The following is a 20,332-nucleotide window of genomic DNA, read 5'->3' as shown; positions in this document are numbered from 1 at the left end:
GAGAGAGAGAGAGAGAGAGAGAGAGAGAGAGAGAGAGAGAGAGAGAGAAACTAGAGAGACACAGAGAGACAGACACACAGAGAGACAGAGATAGAGACACAGAGAGAGAAGCATGGTATAGAAGAAGTGATAACAACTTGAATAACTTGTTTTAAAAACAGAGTAGCCGGGCAGTGGTGGCATATGCCTTTAATCCCAGCACTTGGGAGGCAGTGGCAGGCAGATTTCTGAGTTCAAGGCCAGCCTGGTCTACAGAGTGAGTTCCAGGACAGCCAGGACTACACAGAGAAACCCTGTCTCGAAAAAACAAAAAACAAAAAACAAAAAACAAAAAAACAAACAAACAAAAAAACAGAGTAGCGTACTTATAGTTTGCTGGAACAGTATGTGCTAAGCTTTGGGTATAGTCCCAAGCACTAAAGTGACACCCCCCCCCAGCCCCTGCCCAAAGAAAAATCACAAACAAGCAAACAAACAAAAACCAATTAAGAACTCCACTAGTTCTTATCTCTTCTAAGTACAAAGTATTCATGGTCACTGGCCACAGTTTTTCAATGAAAGCAACATAACCAGGAAGCAGAGGTCTCAGCTTGTGTCTAGCTGTGGGGATCAGAAAGACACTGGGCAAGTGAGTACAGAAAACATAAAAGGCAACAAGGGGTTAAGACCAACAGGCCCAGAGAGAGGATGGAGGGGTAGGAGAGGGGGAAGGGCACAAGAGGGCTGGAGAGAACTAGAGGTGGGAGAGGAAGGAGGCCTCAGAGCAGGCCACCACCCTGGCTCAGGCTAGACTGTTTCTGTCAGAGGAGTTTCAGGCTTGTTTCACTCTAGCATCTACATCTATCCTCAGCTGACTGCGCAGTCTCCAACTGGTTTCTACTGGAGTTTTCTCACTTCCCTACCTTCTCAAAACAGAGCTGGATGGGCCTTTGAGGTCCCTCCTCCTGTTCTAACAGCCTTCTATCTCAGAGCCTGAGATAGCTGACCTCAGAGCCTCTTGATCCACTTGTTGTGCAAGTACCCTTCCGCCGTCCTCAAAATTCTTACAAAGTACTGGTTTTTGAAACTTGATTTTTTTTTTAACCTTGTCTCTCCTGACAGATTTGACTCCCCCTACCTCCCAGGTTTGCCCTCAAAACTGTATCAACTCTGACTTCTAGATCTTAAAGTCTGACTTTTCTAGAAGACGGTGAATTTCCATGCAGGTGATTGTGCTCAAACCCATGATCCCACCCGTCTCTTTATAAAATAACATTCCCAACTAAGGATACTTTTAAGATCCCACTTATGAAAAGATGTTGTGTTCTTGTTTCCCGTCACTGAGAAGAGCACCGGCATGTAGTACAAAGTAAACCTTTTCTCTTCTTGACTGCCTTGAGGAGGCTGCTTACCTGATACAGATCATTTCTCATGTTGATGATGTCATCGGAGATCAAACCAGATGTGACTTCTAGCAGATCCCTCACGAGCTGAGCATGAAGATGGATGATGGCTAAGTGTAAGACGCTGGAATGACACACAGTGGCGGTAATTAACCAGGGGCTTTAATAAGTGACAACAACAACAACAACAACAGAATATCAAGAAATGATTGGAACTGAAGACTGAAGCTAGCTGTTATGGGTAGTTTTCTTTGGCCCTACCGTGGACTCAATGTACTGATCTGAGGTGACATGATTTCACATGGATTTTTCTGATTCCCACTGCCTAGCTCTATCCCAGGCTGCTACACACTGATAGTGCCTGTCTGCCCCTGGGAGTGTTAATGTCTGACCAGACACATGAAGTGCAAAGGTGACTGCCCGGTCAGAGTCCAGATGGCCTTAAGCTCCAAGCCAGCTCTGTCTCCGTGCGTCTGACCCAGGCAGCTCCCTAGTCTCTCCCTGACATACAGACCACGAACAAAGGCACTGCCCAGGCTTAAGAAGAGCTCGGGAAAACTCAGCTGCCCAGCTCTCTTCCTCCATAACAGTGAGAAGTGACTTCTATTTTTAAACGAAATCTTGCTGTTTATCCCTGAAATATTTCACTTAGCAACCCTTCTCGGGGTGGGGTGGGGGATCACAGTTTGCTCTTTAGATGATCCCATGCCAGTACTGACTGCCAGTAGAGCATGCAGGCTTTGCTGAGAAGCCCCGTAGCCATGCCTTGGGCTTCAGTGGTACTCCTGATGGAACACTGGTAGAAGCTGTGGGAAGTGATGGGGACAGTCACATATCGAGTGACAGGGCTTCCAAAGCTACTTCAGTATTTCCACGTGTGGCTCAGCACTTCACAGAAGAACGTCCCCCCTCCTTCAGATCTTCATACCTTAGGGGAACGTCCCCAATACCAGAGGGTTCTATAGTTTTCTTTATTGTATTTTCTATGATGACTAATGGTGACAGGGTCCAGTCTATAAGCCAAATATGACAAGCTGAATAAAGAAGAGAAACCAGAACACTTCCTTATCTATGCTTCTGAGCGGGTCCTCTGTGTCTCCCAGGTCTCATACCTCTAGCCTCTCAGGGAGCCTGCTTGTTTACGTCTTGGACAAAGCTCTGTGTATTTTACCTGAATAGGCAACAAAGGCCACTGTCTCAGCTGCCCCATGAACATCCAGGGTCCTTACACACAGATCTTTGTGTTCCTCTGCACGCACTTGCTGGACTGCATGTGCCTGGCATCCCTTTCCACAGCCCTGCCTTCAGATACCAGCCTCTCACTTCCTAACATGCTTGCCCTCATTACTCATGAACTTAGCCAGTGTTTAAAGATGCCACTTGAAGTGGCAGTGTTCTGCCCTGGTTATCTGCACTGTTCTGTGGTTATTTGCTATTGAATGCTAATTGGATGATTTCCCTCTAAAGGCACCCTCTGCTATTCAGGGCTTTTTACACAGAAGGTTGTCTGGGTTCCTCTTGTACTGTAGGACAAGGCCAGCGGTTATACCACATCCTTAGTTACACTGCAAGTGACGGGGACAAAGGTCTCTGTGCAAAACCCCTGAGGTTGGCATTCTTCTAAAGCATTTTGTTTTTAAACTGAGACTTACACAGCACTCCCGAGTGCTTCCACAGAAAAGGACTTCTTTTCAGTGTCGACGCTATTTTAAGATCACTTAGATAAAGTACTTGAATCTCAAGACTGCTGTCTCTGGCTATTTTTATAGGCTTTTAGATCATTTCAGAAGTCTCAATGGAAGGACTAAGAGAACCATTTAGGAAGGAGCCAGGTGGCTTTGCAAACAGAACCTCAGGAATAGAAAGCAGGCATGGCGTCTGGAATGTCAGACTCCCACACAGCCTGGCCTGGAGCTGAGGCAGGGCCTGATCCACTCACAGACTCGTGACTCTTAACAGAGGCCACAGAGAAGCAGCCAGTAGCTAGGAAGAAATGGCATTTCCTCTTAGTTACTCTACTAATGTTGTTTTTACCAGGCACTTCTTTGGGTACACTATGACAATAATGCTTCAGGGACTTTGCAGGAATGTTAATAATTTTCTCAATTATTATTTTAATACATAAAGCAAGGGTTTAAAACCAGCATGCGTACACATATCTAAGCCTTCTTGCCTAGGGAGACAGCATACTTGACATCTTGTCAGATGAGGGCAGAAGTGTTTTGACTACAGCCCCACAACGCTCCCTGTGTTGGCAGTTTGCTTCAGCAGTATCCTTGTTTTTCCCTATCCTGACACAGTGCTTGCTTACTGTGTAGCTGTCCCCACTCAACTCACCTATCCCCATTCTCATCCTGCACTGAGGTGAGATGGCGTTGCACGGCCAGCAACATCTTCACATCTCCTGTCACTGCGTAGTCGAAAAGGGCGTTGGCGTGCCGCTTGGCGAGCTGCAGAGCCTTCTTGAGAAAGAGGTTATCTGCAAGGCAATGTCCACAACCACAGCTGAGTCTCACTCGCTCGCCCTACGTGTGTGGCATGGCACACCATTTTAGTTGAAAATGCTCCTTTTGGTGATTCTGGATTGTGTTGACTAGAAAAAGCACAATTGGGCATTGTCTCACTGACAGATAATACAGTTAAGAGATTGATTTTAAAGTGTCTGTGGGCCGTGAGGAACAATCTAGAAATATCTGCTATTTTGAGAAGAACAATCAGTTTCTATGATTTAAGGGGAACAATCAATCTCAGGGTACTTGGATTTTACCGTAATTTTAAATAACCAACCATTTTATAAACAATTCTCTTCTGGAATCCAGTCTGAGTCAAAGTGAGAGAACATGCCCTCGGGTCCTAGGCAATCTCAGAAACCCCAGTGTTTTTGGAAATTTTATTATCTTAGGGTCAAGGGATGACAAACTGACCTCAGCATGAATGGGCAAATCTAACCTGTTTCGATATGACTCTGTAGACATATACTGTGCATCTCAAAAGAGGTATGTTAAAAACAGAAAAAGGAAAATTTGTGATAGTAACCATGTATGGTCACTATGTCTAAATAGTTACTATCTTTTTACAGATGGCGTCTGACCTAGAATTATGACTCATATGCCAATGAAGCCTGCTCGGAGGAAACATTTCCTTTTAATTCTACTTCTTCAAGTAGGGCAAGAGAATAAAAGGCAAAGTCCCATTTTCAGGCAAATGTCTTCAGTATGGCAGCTGAACTAGTTGCTGGGTGGTGCGTGAGGGACACGGAGACTTCCTCGTTACCTGGGCCAGAGACAAAGTAAGTTGTCTCTTCTCATACCCAGAACTGCACAAGACTGGACAATGTACATGCAAGTTTCTGCACTTGATAATTAGAGCTGAGGCTGCAAAGATGAATGGATTTACCAGACGCCTCTCTTGCAAGGCACAGGGCACCATGCAGAGCACTCAAACGAGATGCTGACCCATCAGCTTCAGGTTAACAGGAAGGAAACCTGTCTTCTGGAGACAGCTTCCTGTACTTAGAACTGCACCCTCCCCAGCTGTCCCTGAAAACTCTCGTGGGCATGCTCACCTACCCTGAAACCCCACATCCTGTTCCTTGTCTTCCATGGTGGATGTCAGGGCAATTGTTTCGGTCTGGGTGCTGGCCATGGACAGGCCGGGCCCCTCACCTTCGGTTTCCTTCTCAGGGAGATTCAGAATCTCCCTGTCATCGCTCTTGACACAATCTTTAGGGTCGTTTTTAAATTTGGTGTTTATGGTGCCTAGGGAAAAAATGCAGAAGCATTATCTTTTTCTTAATAAAATCTATTAATCAAACTATAACTCACTGTCTCAACCAACATAGGGCAGAAAAAAGGAAAACAGGAAGAAGGGATGTCTGCTGAAAATGGAAACTATAAATGTTTATAACATAAATAATATATTCTGGACATATTTTGTATTTCTTTATTTATTTACTTTTTGAGACAGGGTCTTGCTGTGTAGCTTTGGTTGGCTTTGAACTCACAAAAGATCTGCCTGTCTCTGCCTGCCAAGTGCTGGGACTAAAGGTGTGTGCCACAACACCTGGAATGTTTCGGAAATACTTTAAATATTCAGAAACAATTTAAAAGCTTGTCTTCCCAAAACTCCCATCTCATTCTGTAGCCAGATGTGGTGAGTCCCAACCATAATGCCCCCAAGGTCAAGGTTACACAGTAACATTCTCCCTCAAACAAAGCCAAACAGAAACAAGAAACGAATCTCATTTTGTTTATCTGTGAGGAAGAAAAATGATATAAAGTTCTGTGGGCTGAAAGCTAGTGAGAAGTGTAAAGTTCTTGAAAGCAGTTATTTTCTTTCCTAATGCTGAGTAACAAGGGAAGGGAGCTGTGCAGAGCTCCCATCATATATGAAAAGACTTGATAGAATAATTTCCATGGTGCAAAAGAATGCACCTTTATATAAACCATGAGCAGCCTGTAACCACAGCTACTCAGGGAATGCCTGAGAGTGAAAATGGCCAACCCTACAAAATGAAAACTGATTTCAAAAGGTTGGGACTTGAGGTGAAGGGACAGATATGAGGTGGTATTTCTATGCTTGTGTTGTTAAGTCTTCTGTCTAGAGCCTCTGTTCTGTTTCCATACAATGTGATGAGCAAATACACATCAAGAGTGTTCTTTATGCTGTCCTAGAATAACACGAAAATATTAATTTACTGGAAAGCTATCTTCTAAAGCTTTTACAGATGACACTGTTGCCCGTGCAGTGTTCTTGGTCCTCAGACCCCACTCACCATGGGTGATCCCTGCGTTGGATTTAGTGGCTCCAGGATGGAATGAAAGCCCACTGTAAGCAGGAAATCCATAGTGCGGGAAGCCGTACCCTGAACCGGAAACGAGACAAAAGGAACATCAGGGAGATTTTTAACAGTATGGGGACCCACTCAGGGGAGGCAGGCCTTTGTGTGGGGAGGTGCCGGCCTACACAGCCTCTGCCTGAGAGTTAGTGGGATACACTGTGGGAAACGGACAGCTGAATTCTACTGTGACAACACAGTCAGTGCCCAGACTGGTGGCCTGGAGGATTTAATGATGAGCAGGTCCTTTCCTCCCAGGCGAAGGAAAAAGCTAATGGTAAGTAGTCCCACCAAGACTCAGACTTACAGTAAAATAGTTAAATAAGATGACCCCTGGTGAGAAAATACTTTAGTGGAAAAAATGGCCACCATGTTCCTTTTCAGTGGAAAAAGGAATGATAAATTTCTTGGGAGGAGCAGCCAGCCCTAACACTACACTCTCTGACAGACAGCTGAAAGCATTTACAGGTTATCTGGAATCAAGGAAGGCCGTGCCCAGCACAGTGTTTTACACAGAAAACAGGAAACAGCATTCAAGTCAGTTATGCTATAGGTATGAGTCATTAAACAGCACAGCTAATTATGCTCCTATAAGAACTGGATTCCCATGGACATGCTCAAGCTAACATCAGGGGCAAACCCAGCAGCGTCACCCGGCATCCACAAGCATGATGCAACGGTGGGGAGAACCTAATATAAACAGATGGTTGGAAATCCATGCACGAGGAGGATCACAGCTGGATCCACGAGAAATTCATAAATATTCACTGTGCCATGTGCATGGCAATCAGGAGTCGTAATTCGCACACCATCAAAGTGCTTCCCTGGTAGGATTTTCTGTGACTCCGTTTGTTTATATGATGGTGTCTACAGCCTGCAGTATGCTGTGTAGGCATATTATACTCATCTACCATGGAGTGGATACGATAGTTGTTTTAATATTTTCCCAGAATACTAGACCAACTGTTCCTCCAAAAAAAAGGGGGAAGAGGGGAAATATTCAAAAAAATATGTGAAAGGTTTTCTTCCAGAGACATTTCAGTTGACTTTTTTTTTTCTTACAGTTTTGGGATTAGTCACATATTATCTTGGAGGAGAATGTCCAAGACCCCCAGTGTATTCCTAAAACTGCAGATACATACTGACCCAGGTAAAAGTGACCATGTGAAGAGACAGAAGGAGATGAAGAAACAATTATACACAGTAACAGGGCAATCATAACAGCAGACGGTGAAAACAGTTCTGTGTGTGTGGTCTCTCTCTGTCAACACAATAGTAGTATTTTTAGACTCAAGCTGACCGCGCGTAACTGAAACCACAGAAAGTGAAACTGGATGGGGTAGGGGGAGCGGCTATGCCTTAAGACGAACACACATTTCTTTGAAAAAAATTTACATTTGTAGGGAATTTTCCATTAATTGGAAATCTAATAATTAGTAATGTCACCAACACTCAATGGACAGATATGTTTGGAAACCTGGGAAGGAAAACTGTCCCCTCCTCAACATGAAAGGCCTTAGACAGAAGAGAAGTTTTTTCGTACCTGGGCCGGGACTTCCGGTACTCCCTCCACCACCGCCACTACCGAACATGCCTCCACCACCGGCTCCCGCTCCACTGCCGCCACCAAAACTGTCCGAGAAGTTGGGCATGAGCTTCTGGCGTTTCCTCTGTACTTCCTCTTTGTCTGTATTTACAGGAAGGGAAACCAGAGGGGAAAGACTGATTGGGTTCCACCAGCAGCCACAGAGAGACTATTGATTCTCATGATATTTTTAAATGCATTAAAGGGAAATAACAGGCGCCCAAGGAGGAAGCATGGTATTTATTCCAATGGACAAGAAGACCAAGAATGCGCCTCAGAGACCACAGTGTGACACACACCCAACTCCACTGTGCGACATCTCCTAAATTCCCAGTGCTGACCAGTTGGTGAGAGATCTAATTGCTCCTCAAGATTTAGATAACCCAAAGATACACTTTTTTTTTTTAAAGAAAGCTCTTTACTTCTTTATTTATTTTGAGATAGGGTCTCACCATATAGCACTAGCTGCCTGGAACTCACTATGAGACTAGTTTGGTTTTGAACCCAGATCCAACTGCCTCTGCCCCGTGAATGCTAGGATTAGAGGTGTGCACCACCACACCCAGATAACATCCTGAACAGTTGTCCTTGTGCGCCTAAGACAACCATAATGAACCAGCTTACATTTATTACAGACATACACTGAGCAAGGTGCTGGGCTAGACAAACATAACACACATCTTTGCTGTCAAGGGCCCTCAATTTCAATGCAAAGAGGGACTTAGTGACACACCATCATATGGAATTATATGAAAACAGATTCATGGTGTGACAAGCCTCTGTAAAGGCTAAAGACTATGGTCGAAGGACAGGGGATATTCTGGGAAGATACAGAGGGATTTCTCAAAGGAATAACATGGGTGGGTGCTTTTGATAACAAAGGCAGATATTTTAGCTGGAGTGAGAAGTTAGTATAAGAAATTCTTGAGAAGTAAGGTGGACTGGGGGCACCCACATTGAGGAGCCTCAGGAATAGGGACTTGCTTAGAGGAGACTCCCTGTATGTCTCGGAGAGTGACGTGTAGAGGACAGTTTTTAAGAGCTACGTCTATCACTGTTTATAGGACATCTAGAGTCAGAGGAAGACAGCGCAGGCATGAGGCAATGGAGACCCACTCCTTACTGGTTATTGTGATAAGAGAAGTGTGGTAGATCCTAGAAACACAGAGAAGGTCTACAGGGATGGTTTGGTGTCTAGAGTCTCACACTCCAATATAAAGATGGCCTCTGGGACAGGGGCCTGCCCAGATCCAGGTGCTCTGAGACTTAGCTTGCTGCTCCTCACAGAGTTCTGTGTTTCTCTTGTCTCTTGTCATCTGTGCTCCTCACTAGGCCAGGAGTCCTCTCTAATTCTGTTTCTGCACTGCGATCGCCAGCCATGGTGCCCCAGTTCCGTCATGGTCTGTGTGATCTTTAGCTGCCATGTTCTTGGTCCTGTCAGTGTGTGAGATCTGCCAAGGTGCTGCTGTTCCTCTGTTCCTTCCTTCCTATTTCCTTTGTGGTCTGGGAGTATCCTAGCAGATAGTTTTGTTTTGTTTTGTTTTTGCTTTGTTTTTGGAGCTGAGAATTGAAGGTGGCTTTGTGTTTACATTAAAGAGTTAGCATGGTATTCTATATCCAGGAAGTAAGCTAATACTTAACAATCGTCCTGTGTCTGACTGATCAATACCAGTTTTCATCGTGGTCTATGCTCAGAAAGATGTCACTTTTCTAGTTCTGTGGGTGTTCCCGTCATCCCATGGTGAGGCACAGGACTTATGGATTATGTTGGATCGTCTACTGCAGCTGACGGGGAAAACAGGAGAGCATGGTGGACTTTGCCAGTCCCTGGAAAACCAACCCTGGGCACAGCATGGAAGAAAATGACCTTCTGCCAGAAAGGAGTGAACTTGCGGTGAAGAGAATCTGGGTACTTTCTAACTAATTACTTGTAGAAATATTTATAAAGTTTCCCCACCAGTTATACCAAAACGAATAGCTATAGTCATTAGTCAGACTATGATCAGTTGATCTCACAAAGAATATTGTTCCACTGTAGAAATTTGAAGCACAATAGGTGTCTTTAGAAAAGATACCTCATCCTGTGTGTATGAAGAGCTTAGTTTGTATTTCATGTATATCATTTGTATTCATGGTGTTTGAAGATCGTTGAGGAAACCAGAACTTCATGGAACCCTGTCCTCTAATCCAGGCACTAGGAAGCTCCTACTCTGCTGGGGTCGGGTGTCCAGGAAGCTGGGTCCTTTCTATAGCACTCTTCTGATGCAGACACCATCAGGAGAGGTTGCCTGAGAACCAAACTCTCAGTGTTTCTAGGTTCACATCCTGCATAGGTAACCTGCAGTTTCTTTCCTTTTTCTCATAATTCTGCATCAGCAGCGATAACACTATTTTGAAGGCACATTTCGGGAGATACACTATTTTTTTCTCAGAAAAATAATTATTTTTTTCCTGTTTTCAAAGGTCAGATGCTTCAGGTAAGCAGTAATTTCACATTGCCTTGTCTGGACAGAAGGATCTAGAAGACCTCAAGCTGGTGAGGAAGGAAGTAGGCCAGCCACAGAGCTCACCATAAACCTGACCCAGGAATGGAGAAGCCATACCTCAAAAAGAGACATGGCCTCTTAGAAACTCTTTCTAAACGGTTCCACCACAGCAAACTCTTGGTCACCATCACTTTGCCCTCAAGGGACTGATACTTGGGGACCTTGGTGTACCTGTCCCTTGTGGGTCCCAAGTTTACCTAAGACCCTGCACCTGGTGACCCCCTCTCCAGCCTCATTCCCTCTGAGCCAGACATTTATGATTTTATCAGAGCCAGGCCTTGTGTAGCCTCCAAGTTCATGGATCTCTTCTCAGAACCATGGCTTTCAAGACAAAGCGTACATAACAGAGGTACAAAGAGGCTGACTGCAGGCAGCACTGTGCGTCCCTACACTTAAACTCTGTGGGGCCAGGGATTCTTTTCAGTGCAGTGTTTCCACACACTTGAGTCATGCCTTTGAGTCATGGCCTCCTTCCTGCACTTGACCCCAAATGAAATATGTTTGCCCCGAGCTTCTTTTCACTCTCAGACTCTTCTCCCTTGATCCTCTCATGCACTTAACCATGCCATAAATTTCTAGTCTGGAAACCCTAGAACAAGTGGAGACACTTGAGTCTCTCTTCCTTTCCCTTCACCCAAGGCCCAGGTCTCCACAGGACCACCATGGCAGTGTCTGCTGGATGCTCACTTTGGCCACTGGAACCTTTTCTAACCCCACTGAGGCACCAGTGAATTCTAGCAACATTCTGACCGTGTTATTCCAGACAGTATGCAGGCAGGCTTAGCCATCAGGGTTAAAGCAAACCCTTCAGCTACCACACAAACACTCCACTGCCTGGACCTGACCTCCCTCACCTAAACGAACCTTCCTCAGTCCATACAGCATCAACTCCCAGGACAAACACCAACTACCACTCCCCTGCCTCTGAGCGTCTCTCTTTTATACATGAGAGCCTTGACTGAAAAATGTGGCAAGTGGCTTCTCACTAAAGAGGAATAATTCGGATGCTTCTTTAGACCAAGGGCTCCAGGGCTGTCTCCTCAACAAGTTCATACAGTTTGTGGATGCTTCGCTTTGGGTACTTACAATTTGAGAACTAGGGTTACAGCTCAGTGGTAGAGCAACTACCTAGTATCTACAAGGCCCAGAGAGCATGATGTCTAGCACTTCAGAAAGCATCATAATCTGCATTTTAACCACACTGTACCTTCCTTTCCTGGTGTGTCCTTTGTGAGGAAAGTGTAGTGACCATCACATTTTATAGTTCTGTACTTTAGTGGCTGAGCCTTCTGTTTAATACTTGAGGGCTGCTGAGTAGCTGAGAAAACACTAGTTTTTTTTTTCCCTTTTCCTTTCTTCCCTGCCCCACCCCCTCCTGTACATGCGGCACCACGCCTGTGGAGGTCCTCAAACATCTTCTGGCAGGTAGATCTCTCCTTTCAGCACACAGGGTTTGGTGCTCAGACTCGGGTCAGGCTTGGCAGCAAGTGCTTTTACCCACTGAGCCACTTGCTGGCTCCAAACTACATTCTAATACTCAACGATAGGTTGTCAAATGGTCAAGTCTCACAGAAGTTTGGCAGCCATATAGTAACATAAGTAATTGGGGCTAATTCCATGACCTTGATATATGACCTTCCTTGTCCCTAAAAATACACAGCATATATCCAAGTAGCAGCTTCTGTAAGGTTGTGTAAAGGATGGGTTACTGATCGTTCAGAGCAAACACAAGAGTCTAAACCACCCAGGTACCTTTGATTTCAGGGTAGTAGAGAAAGGGTTTCGGTTCACTAGTTTCCAAATCCGATTTTCTCCGAAGCTGAACAAATACGGAAGCTGGTTTTGTAATGTTGACATCCTTATACTTTGGCGTTTTGAAGACAATGGCAAACTGCAGGTTCAAAAGACCCAAACATTAGTGTAGGACATTTGCTTTCTAGTGGCGGTGAGTATCAGGCACATTCTATATGTATCTATGTATACTCTGAGCTTAAAGTGTGCTTGAACCCAGCACCTCGAGAAAATTCCACTTAGTACCTTATACCCATATTTATATCGCCCCTGTGAAAGTAAACCCAACAGCATGTTGGCGGACCACACAACTCAACCATTTCTCTTTCAGATTAGATTTAAAACACCCAGTACCACTGACAGAAGCAAGAGAAGGACTGGATGTGGAAGCAGCTGGCACCAGGGCTGCCACTGTCAGGCTGCAGCTAGTCATGCTAAGTAACGCTGTGCAGGAGGCGTCACATGCTAATCCAGGGTGGTGCTGGGATAACACGGAACTAGACAGACTTAGTTACATTTTTTCTATGTTTATACTCATAAGGATCAGATTTCATAAACTATAGGAGGAGCACATGGTGGCATATGCTGATAATCCCCCTGGCTCCCTGCCTCCCTGCCTCCTCTTCATGCACTAACTTCAGATCCTAGAGTAATCTGCTGTTATTGTCTCAGGCTTCCTGCACACATGAACACAGAATTGGTTTTACATACACCACATTCTGTATTAACTGTTACAAATCTTTGCATTCTATTTTTAGGTCTCTGTTCATTCACACAGCCTCCTTTTCTAGTAACTGTATGCTGTTCCATTATATAGATACACCATTATCTAATGAGTTGTTTACTGGTTAACATGTGAGTTGTTGACAATTTTTTGAAATGCCACTTCTCAGTCACTGAAAAGAGTGACTATAACTGTGGTGACTCATGTAATCAGCCAGGAGACCCTGGCCATGTAACCAATCAGCCAGGAGACCCTGGTCATGTAACCAATCAGCCAGGAGACCCTGTTGGGACAGCATCAGCCCCAGCACTTCAGACTTCTTTTTAACATGCTTTCCTCTGTGTTCAATACTTAAACATTTTCCTGGGAGGACTGAGGGCCAGGACTTGGACAACAGACAGCAGATGAGGCACCATGCCTGGCACTCACAGACAGTGTTCTACAGCACCTGCCCGCAGCTCTATGTCAGAACACTGGAAGAGCCATAAACACAGCATTGCTGTATGGATATCAAAGAGACTTAGGATGGTTTCGTTTTTAACATGTGGAAACTGATCACTGAATTTTACCAAGGCAGAACGTGCACTAAAATAAAACCCGCAATAATAACCCACCTACCTGTCTATGAACATCCGTGGGGGAAAAGTCCCCAAATCCTTCCCAAACTCCGCCATTTTCTTCCTCTTCATAAAACCGAATCTGGATGTCATCTGCAAGCAGACATATTCAGGCATGTGACTGCAATGGGTGTAATGATGTTGACGAGCACAGTAGCAAATGCAGCTAGCACAAACGTTCCCTCATGTAATGTAAATGCTTTGAAAAGAGTTGGTGGCAGAAGATCTGCACCATTCTTTACATACTATTTACTCCAGGAATGAGATCTACTCTCTACTCCTAGTGGTGCGTATCAGATTTACCCAACCAATTAAGGTTTGTTTTAGTCAACATTCGAACTTCCCAGTTCTCCATATTTAAACCATTCACTTCTGGGAAACGTGAAGGCGTCTGGAGGAATATCAGAACCTGAGGTGTGACTCAACCCAATATGGAGACGCACACTTTAACACTCGGCATAAACCGTGCTTCCCACGTGACCGGTGCCGGCAGGACCTTTACGGCCATGAGCTTGTCTAGTACTCAGAGCAGTGAGGAGTAGCTGTGCCGATGCTGCCTCAGTTTGCAGAAGCGTGCTTCTCAGAGGAGGCTAAGAGCCTCTGTGGCCCAGCCGCCTGTCAGGCTGAGGAATCTAAAACACAGATGCCTCAGAGCCAAGACCATGGTTTGGTGACAAGTTACATTTCACTTTCTGGTAGCATCTTCTGTTAGGAAGTCTTCTAGTTCTTGGGGGTGGGGAGATGAGAAGGTTCAGAGCATTCAAGTTTAGGGCCAGCTTAGCATTCTGAGATAGCCTCCTGCTGTTAAGGACTGGTTCTAGGAATGTCACACCATGTCTCTTCAAGGTATGGCTTGTCATTTCTAGTTGTTTCTCCCTGGACAAGGTCTGCAGAGCAGGGATTGGCACCTAAGGGTGGGTTCTGAGTCCATGTTCTTAACCAGGCCACCCACTCACTAGCATGGGTCCCCAGGCCCTCAGGTATCCCATCCCCAGGTTCATTAGGGACAGGGGTGAGAACGCAGTGTGGTCCAGCCACTGTAGCAGAATGAAACATGGTCCTCTAAGGTCTCTGATGTTAAGACATTTCAGTGTATTGACAAAGATTAAAAATGAAATACAGATAATTTTGTCCATGGCACATGTGGCGAAGGAGTATGACTGTGACTTTGGCTCGGTGGCTTGTATGTAGACGGATACCAACTGTGCTGGCATTAGTTTTGTGTCAACTTGACACAAGCCAGAGTCACTTGGGAAGAGAGAACTGTCCCTATCAGACTGGCCTGTGGTGCAGTTTTTAATTGATAATTAATGCAGAATAACCCAGCTCACTACGGGCAGTGCCACCCCTGGTCAGACAGTCCTGGTGTTGAAGTAGGCAGAGCAAGCTATGAAGAGCAAGCCAGCAGGCAGTGCTCCTCCGTGGCTTCTGCATCGGATTCTGCCTCCAGGATCCTATTCTGTGTTCTGCCCTGACTTCCCTGGATGATGGACTATAAACTAAAAGCTAAGTCCTCTCCTCCCCAAGTTGCTTTGGCTGACGATGTTTATCATAGCAACAGAGACTCTGAGACAGCAATCTAAGCAAGCTTGTTTAAAACTAAAGAGTATTTGTGGTTTTACTTAAAGCAAAGATTGGGAAAGTAACTACTCCTTTAGCTTTTACTAATGTCCCAATCTTGTAGTGTCCAGTGACAGTAAACCTTAAGAACTTCTCAAAGTGCGAAATGAGGGAAATGAGCTGAGGACCCTGTGTGCGTCATCCTTCTCCTTCCTGCCAGGCATCACAGTGACATGAGGAAGCTCTCTCCACGTTACAACACAGCACAGAAAAAGAAGCAGAGTCTGCAATTTTATGTTGTGTAAAACTCAGGTCACAAGAGTTACTTTAACTGAGCACAGAGAAGCAAGTTTATTAGGAACCTGCGTGCTGCTGAATTCATCTTTGTATAATCACTCTCCCTTTACTTCTGTGAGAAACTGAACTATATACTCAGGCTTTACAGACATAACACACTTCACACTTGGGACTGTTTTTTTGAGACTCCCACAGCAAAAGGAGAACACCCCTGTCTGTTGTGAGTGACTCCCAGAGAACACTGGCAACCAACCACTCTATACCTGGAGGCCAGGTGTGCACATACCTTTCTGAACCTTGTCACAGAGAAGATAGATCTCTTCCCCTCCCGTCACGCAGCCTGCTGTTCTGTCCATCCTCACGATTTTCAGGTTGGACGCGTTAGGGGCTTCTGTTCAAAGGGAGAAGAGAATGCACATCCTAGTTTAGTGTTAGCCTCAGAGAGATCCGATGAGTGAGCTCACTCTTACTGTTTTTAAGAAGATACAAACAGAGCAAGAAAGGTTTCCAAGGCACTAGGGGCACTTTGTGGGTCTGGGCCACTCATTGTCCCCCGAACAGGTGAGGCAGAAAGGAACAGAGAAGGGATGGTGGTATTTGCTTCTCTGGATGACAGCATTTGGCTTCCCCTCACACACAGAAGAAGGAGAAAGCTTCCTGGTGTTTCCAGACCAGTGGCTTGTTTCGTGCTAACTTTATGCCACTTATAAAATTCTTAAACATTTTAAGAAAAGTACATTTTAAACCACTAATTTTTTTCTTCATTCTTCAAAGAAAAGTGAAGATGTTCTGTTTCTTTCCCCCAACCTAAATTAGCATTCTGTGTGGTTTGGGGCAAAGCTGCCTGTAGTGGTGAGTGGGACAAAGCTTCCCCCTTTAAAAACTCCAGCAGCTGTGGCTTAAGGGTCTCTGTTGAGTAAGAATCTTTCCCATTCAATAAACTTCTCACTTCCCTTCACACTTGTTTAAATCAGACAAACCAACTTGTGGATGGATGTAGAACATGGGGTTTCCTTGTACATGGCATTCTATAGCCATTCAATGAGGCTACTGTACTTGCAGGGTTCCTGAAACAACTGTTTGTTAAGCCCAATGCATACCGAACACTAGAGTCACAGTAAATGTTACAGGTGACTGGAAACCCTCTACCTTCTTTTATCTACAGCCTGAAAGACAATTTTGACATGCTACTTATTTAGTTACCTTGATGTTCCTATCTTAATAAGTGTATTTCCAACTGCAGATAAAGACAGATAAAAATAATATTTGTCTCTTATTAATTTTTCTTCAGTGCTGCCAAGGGCAAAAATTAAGGTCATTTTTTAGAGCACCAGCAATCTATCCTTACAGTCATGTGCTCATAAGTAAGAAACTGGTGTTACATGTAAAGAATATAGTGCACTCTCTGAGAAAAGAACATTACCTTGGCAGATATGTTCTTAAGATGCTTAAATGAATATCGACCCTTTACCGGCTGCAGTATTCGTACTTTCTAGACAATAAACTTGAGGCTCAATGTGCCTTAATCCCCTGTCTGCAGCCTCAGCTCTGGGGCGTAAGTGCTGTGGTGAGGCTGCTCTCCCATCTTGCTGGATGAAGCTGCCCCATCTTGGGCCCTAGTACTCACTGCTGTCGTAGATGGCATCTGACACCACAGGCTCCAGTCTCCGAGTGAAGCTGCCAGTGCTGTCGGGGAGGAAGGCTGTGAACATGAGGCGTACCACACTCAGGTCCATCTCCTTGGTCTGCTGCAGAGCTGCCTGGCGGATGATCTCCTTCTCTCTGTCTAGGGTCACAGAGAACAGTCTGCTCATGCCCGCCCGGGTGAGGGTGTGAACATTTAACAGCGTATTCTCAGGAAGCCCAAACAAAGAACGCGGCCTCGAAGACCAATTCTTTCCCTCTAGAAACACTTCCTTAAAGTCTTTTTCGGCTTATACTCAGTGTTTATAGTGACAGCTCCCTGAAGGCATTTTCATCCTAGTACAAAGCGTCCTTTCTCTCCTCCTCATGTCCAATGGAACACCTTCTCTTACTCTCATATCCCATGCATGCATATGCAAATAATCTTAGTGTATCTATATAAAATCTAGGATCTAGAAACGAGAGAGACAGTAGGTGACATCTGTCCTTTTTAGTCTGGCTTATTTCTTTTGATACGGTGATCTCCAGTTGTATACACTGCTCTGTAAATGTTTCTTTTTTTATGGCTTTAGAAAACTGCATTACGGGCTGGAGAGATGGCTCAGTGGTTAAGAGCACTGACTGCACTTCCAGAGGTCCTGAGTTCAAATCCCAGCAACCACATGGTGGCTCACAACAATCTGTAATAAGATCTGATGCCCTCTTCTGGTGTGTCTGAAGACAGCTACAGTGTATTCATATATAATAAATAAATAAATAAATCTTTAAAAAAAAAAAGAAAACTGCATTACTCATTTATACCACATTTTCTTAATCCATCATCTGTTGACAGAGAGCTATGGTGGTTGTTCAACGTGACTCTTGTATACAGCTGCAATAAACACACATGTGCAGGTGAACATGTATGTTGTAGTAAGTTGACTGAGAGTTTTACAAATATACACGGGAGTGGATAGTTGTGCCTATGCAGTTCTGCTTTTACTTCACTTTAAACTCCATCTTGATTTTCTTATTTATATATTTGCATTTGTTGGTCACAACACACATACGTAGAAGTCAGAGGGCAACCTGAAGGAAGTGGTTCTCTCCTTCCACCATGTGGGTCCCGGAGACTGAATTCAGGCCAGCAGGCTTTGTGTGGATTGCCTGTTGAAACATCTGCTCTACACAGCTGAGGACGACCCTGACCTCATCTAGGAGTACAGGTGTGATACCCTATCTGTTTGTAGGTGGTGCTGGGACTCAAACCCAAGACTTCCTACACAAGAGGCAATTACTGTACTACCTGAGCTATATGGCAAGTTCCTGGACTTGTTTTCTTAATGACTTCCGACCAGAGTGAGGTGGGACCTCAGAGCAATTTTAAAGACTAAGGGTGTGAAGCACGTTTTCACATTTGTCGGCTGTTTGCACTCATCGTTGGAGAACCCTCCCTTGCTGCTTAGTGCATTTATTTACTGGGTTGTTTGGTTTCCAGAATTTAATTTTTTGAGTTTTTTCTTATATATAACCTAGATGTTAATCTGTCAGCTACATAGCTAGCAACAATTCTTTCCCCCATTGAAAGCTGTCTCTTCAACTCAGGAAACTGTTTCCTTTGCTGTAGAGAAGCTTTTTAACCTCCTTTGCTAGTTCTTGATTTTATTTCCTGAGTTGCCGGAGCCCTTTTCAGAAAGTCCTTGCCTATGTCATGAAGTATTTTCTGTATGTTTTCCTTTAGCAGTTTCAGACCTTTAAAATTTACATTAACATCTCTGATCCGTGTTGAACTGATTTGTACGGTAGGAGCGGGGGATCTGGTTTCCTTCCTTATACGTGCTATCTGGTTTCCCCAGCATTGCTCCTCCAGGCTGTCTTTTCTCTAATGCACATGCTGCCATCTTTCTCAGGTATCAGGTGGCTACATTGTATTCATTTCTGACTCTCCCATTCCACGGATTTACACTTCTGTTTCAGTGCTACTTCCATGCTGGTTTTGTTACCATGGCTCTGCAGTGTAACCTGAAATCAGCAACTGTGCTACCTCTAATAATTCTCTTCTTCTTGTCCTATAGCTCTGGCTATCTGAGACCTTTTGTGGTTCCAAATGAACTTTATTTTCTATGCGGAATGGCACTGGGATTGTGGATTGCATTCAATCTATAGACCACACTTGGTAATATTTTTGTGCTATTCATTCTGTCAACTCCCAGGAGCATGGAGGCCTTTCCATCATCTATTGATATCTGTTTCTTTCTTAGGTGTCTTAACATTTTCATTGCAAAGGATTTTTCACATGGTTAATTTATTGTCAGGAATTTTATTTACATATTTTGAAGCTCTTGGGGATGGCTGTGACTGTGCTGGGCTGTTGCCTTTGCTGATTTTTTTCCTCAACACATTGATACAGGAAAACCATGGAGTTTGTGTGTTGATTATGCACCCTGACCCCTTATCCGAGCAAAGCCTTTCCAGTGCAGCCACGGGGGGTCTTGTGTATAGAATTGTATTGTCTGCAGATAGGGCTGTTTTGATCTCTCCTTTTCCCATCTGTATACTTTTCACTTCATTCTCTTGTCTCATCACTTTAGCTAAGTTTTCAAGCACTATATGAGTAAGAGCAGAGAAGGGGACATCCTATCTTAGTCTACTTTCCAAGGAAATGTTTTCAGTTTTTCTCCTTTAGCATAATATTGGCTAAAGGTCTATTGTATATATTCTTCAGTATGTTGAGGTACAGTTCTCTTATTTCATTTTTTTTTTAAATCATAAAGGAACATTGTTTGCCCAAAGCCTTTTGCATCTACTCGGCTGACATGTAATTTCTGCTCTCAGGTCTAGCTATACCCTTCTGTGTATTGGTTTTCATATGTTGAACATTCTTTGTTCTACAAATGAAGCCAACCTGATCATATCAATAATCTTTTTAATGTGTTGGTAAATTGGGTTTGCATTATTTTATTGGGAATGTGTGAGTTGGCTTATCTTTTTCTTTCTTTTTTTAATTTCTGTTCTACTTTTATCTGGTTTGGGTATAAAAGTAATACTGGCTTTAAAATTAAGTTTGGTGATATTCTTCCCTGTTCTATTTTGTGGAACAGTTTAAGGAGAATTTATGTTATCTCTTCAAAGTTCTGGTAGAATTCAGCCATGATTCCATTTGGGACTGGGCATTTTTCAGTTGGGAGACATTTTATTGCTTGTCTTAGATCTGTGTAAGTTGTTTATATCTTCTTAGTTTAACACTGGCAGGTCAGATGTACCCGTGAACTTATCCATTTCTGTGAGACATTCTAATTTATTGAAATATATGTTTTCAAAGCATGCCCCAACGGTTCTCTGGATTTGACCGGTATCTCTGGTAATGTTT

General features: G+C 44.1%; 1 protein-coding gene across 2 annotated transcripts in view; it reads right to left on the bottom strand.

Moving 5' to 3' along the window:
* Nfkb1 (nuclear factor kappa B subunit 1) overlaps positions 1 to 20,332 on the bottom strand; it is a 109,010-nt gene that overhangs the window by 14,647 nt on the left and 74,031 nt on the right. Inside the window, exons 9-17 of one of the 2 annotated variants that reach the window (XM_028760382.1) lie at positions 16,967 to 17,125; positions 15,626 to 15,730; positions 13,484 to 13,575; positions 12,103 to 12,241; positions 7,763 to 7,906; positions 6,157 to 6,246; positions 4,952 to 5,140; positions 3,720 to 3,861; positions 1,392 to 1,506 (exon numbers count right to left, since the gene is read on the bottom strand). In XM_028760382.1, coding sequence (XP_028616215.1) covers positions 1,392 to 1,506; positions 3,720 to 3,861; positions 4,952 to 5,140; positions 6,157 to 6,246; positions 7,763 to 7,906; positions 12,103 to 12,241; positions 13,484 to 13,575; positions 15,626 to 15,730; positions 16,967 to 17,125 — 1,175 coding nt within the window. The remainder of the gene's footprint in view (positions 1 to 1,391; positions 1,507 to 3,719; positions 3,862 to 4,951; positions 5,141 to 6,156; positions 6,247 to 7,762; positions 7,907 to 12,102; positions 12,242 to 13,483; positions 13,576 to 15,625; positions 15,731 to 16,966; positions 17,126 to 20,332) is intronic. The other variant, XM_028760383.1, reaches the window with a different exon arrangement.

Source organism: Grammomys surdaster, unplaced genomic scaffold (genome assembly GCF_004785775.1).
Source record: "Grammomys surdaster isolate TR1022 unplaced genomic scaffold, NIH_TR_1.0 126531, whole genome shotgun sequence".
NCBI classification, from domain to species: Eukaryota; Metazoa; Chordata; class Mammalia; order Rodentia; family Muridae; genus Grammomys; species Grammomys surdaster.
This window is presented reverse-complemented; position numbering and strand designations above follow the sequence as displayed.